Source organism: Hyposmocoma kahamanoa, unplaced genomic scaffold (genome assembly GCF_003589595.1).
Source record: "Hyposmocoma kahamanoa isolate Upper Pololo Valley unplaced genomic scaffold, ASM358959v1 92, whole genome shotgun sequence".
In the NCBI taxonomy this organism is placed as follows: Eukaryota; Metazoa; Arthropoda; class Insecta; order Lepidoptera; family Cosmopterigidae; genus Hyposmocoma; species Hyposmocoma kahamanoa.
In genome coordinates, this window is record NW_020654748.1 from 15,830,443 (window position 1) to 15,833,189 (window position 2,747).

A 2,747-nucleotide genomic window follows, 5' to 3' on the forward strand; every position below is an offset into this window, starting at 1 on the left:
ATGTAAAGGAATATGAAAAAGCTAAAACGTTGAATTCAAATTGTAATGTCATCGCAGTACTGTCTAATTTTGCTTGCTACGCTGTCAGAAGAAACAAACGAAGACTAAAGCGTGAATGACGCTCTGTATACGATTTTAACGCCCTATAGGTTCGGACACTTTTTAGCGCGGACCCGACGTCCATATAATTGTAAGTCAATGAGAATAATACACATTTTATCACTCCCACAAGTTGAACAGATCTAGCTAAAACGCTTGAAAGTGAAGCGTAATTGACGGTATTCAGCGTCTTAAATCACAAAGATCTGAGGGGCACTGCCACTGCGCCTATCAACTTGAGACAAAAGTTGACAAGTCCTATGTGCCTGTAATTTCACCAGCACCTTTACACTTCAAAACCGGAACGCAGTAATACTCACATTCAGCCGTGCTTACAATATTAAAAGTAAGTATGTTTGAAATACATATAGTCTTACAGTTCTTATTGTAAGCACGGCAGCATTACAGCGGCAGAAATAGGTAAGGTGGCAGTACTTCCTTGGTCGAACTCTTTTACAAGGAGCTCTACTGCTACAAAAAAATTATAATTATCGTTTATTTATCTCGCCACATCAATAAAAAATAAGCTACTATTTGTACACAGAGTTTAGTACCAGACAATAGTGGTGGGAGATAACAAGGTCTGTAAGTTGAGCACAATGGCCCTTTCGGTACAATAGGTCTACTTTCTCGATCAATGTCGGAGTGTTTCTCAGCATCGCTAATATTCTGCTACAACTTGCCATGTTCAAAAGGAATAGAACTACCACACACATATCATTACAGAATTCTAAAATTTCCAGTAGATTATTAAATACTTGGCATAAAATCATAAATCATTATATAGTATAGTATTGTACATATACCACGATCCACATACAATTACACTATAATGCCTACCTTCAAGGTTTGTCTAGACAATAACCTTTAAAACCATTTCTTTCTGTTCATTTAAACAAACTATATGAAAAATCACTAACCTGCAAGTATAAACCTACGAGTTTTCCTTCAACCAACAGTATGCCGCCGTGAATTGGGTCCATCTCCTCGCCCAAATACGGTGGCAAGGAGAGACAAAACACTTTTTCAACATCTCTATTCTTGATTTCAATTTTTCTGAAAAAAAAAAAAATCGTCATGGATTCAAGGAAATTATTTAAGTTAGGCATTTATAATGAATGGCATTTGTAGCGGTCACCAGACAATACCTACATTAAATCTAATTCTGACATTCCAGCACGTCTTGTGAAAGGAAAATAAAAATGAAATAATGTAAAAACGCACGTTTAAATCGGCATAAAAAGGTTTACCGATTACCACTGTAATCAGTCATATGCCAACCACAACCACTTTACCACCATGATACAAAGATCTGCTTGGATAACTAACGCACTTGCATTTTGGTGACTTTCGAGATATTGGCACCAAAAGCTTTTTCTCCGAAATAACGCCGATTTACGCTGATTTTGCAAGAGTCTATACTACCTCAAATGATTTGGTTGATTCCGTATAACAGTGAAAGTGTTGAGTCAATCTGGAAAAATACGGTGTGAAAACAGTATTCCTAAAAATTTTAACGATAGAAAAAGACGCAAACTTATCTCGAAATTTTAAAAGAAAACCGCTGTATCAATAGGTACGAATGATTTTTTTTTAAATATCAACTGAACTAAATAGAATACGTATAGTATACGATATACATTTTTCAAATGGCTTTAATTTCGTTTGTAACAATTAAATTCTGAAATAAAATCAATTTCCCTGTCGCTCTACACAAGCAAAATGACCCGTATCATGTAAAAGTAATTAAAAAAAAACGGGAAAAAATTCAAAGATAGTACAGACTCTTAACAATAAAACTGAAACTAATTAGAATATAAAAAACGCTTATACGGGGTTGCACATCTCGTATTGCTAATGTCGGATTGATGTTATTGATTATTGATAATTGATAGACGTTAGTAACTCAACTTCGTTAAAAATGTCGTTTACGTTAGTTATAATAACGAGAGCAGAGATGTTCGCGACATTGATTTCTATAACCTAACCCCCGGTTAAAAAATCCGACCTCAAAAGTCATTCATCCCCTAGTTTGCCACCCTTAGAAGTGGAATATTTTCTTGAAATTCTTCATCTTTCCAACAAAAAAAGAATCATCAAAATTGATTCACAAATTGCGGAGTTATCGCGTAACATACATACAAAAAAAAACAGACGAATTGAGAACCTCCTCCTGTTTTTGAAGTCGGTTAAAAATGGGCAATCAAGAGTCTCAAAATGTTCAATAGTCAAGTAGCAACCTGTTGAAAACATTTCCGGGACAGGTATTAGAAAATATCTTCGATTTGTACTCGGAGAGAGGCCGTTTTGGTAGATCGCTAGCAGAGTACGACGTAGCATATCTGTTGAATAATCGAATATTTATAGAGTTCTTACAATGAAATGAAATTCTGACCATTGATAGTTAGTTCATAACGCCAACTTTATTTTTTGGTCATTTTGTTATTTTTGTAATCAACCATATAAACAAAAATAAATAAAAAAATACTAATATGCTCACCGAATTTTGTGAAAAAAATAAAGGAACAAAAAACAAAATTAGAAAAAAAAACAAAAAACGGATTTTGTGAAAAAAATAGAGAATCAAGAAACAAAATAACTACAGAACAGGTTAAAAAATTAAGTTGACATAGTGTTCGCTATGTCGA

The 2,747-nt window shown here is 34.1% G+C and overlaps 1 protein-coding gene across 1 annotated transcript in view; it reads right to left on the reverse strand.

Moving 5' to 3' along the window:
- The window catches only part of LOC113236762, a 16,500-nt gene that overhangs the window by 7,881 nt on the left and 5,872 nt on the right, over positions 1-2,747 (reverse strand). Inside the window, exons 5-6 of the mRNA XM_026472929.1 lie at positions 2,340-2,441; positions 1,020-1,155 (exon numbers count right to left, since the gene is read on the reverse strand). Coding sequence (XP_026328714.1) covers positions 1,020-1,155; positions 2,340-2,441 — 238 coding nt within the window. The remainder of the gene's footprint in view (positions 1-1,019; positions 1,156-2,339; positions 2,442-2,747) is intronic.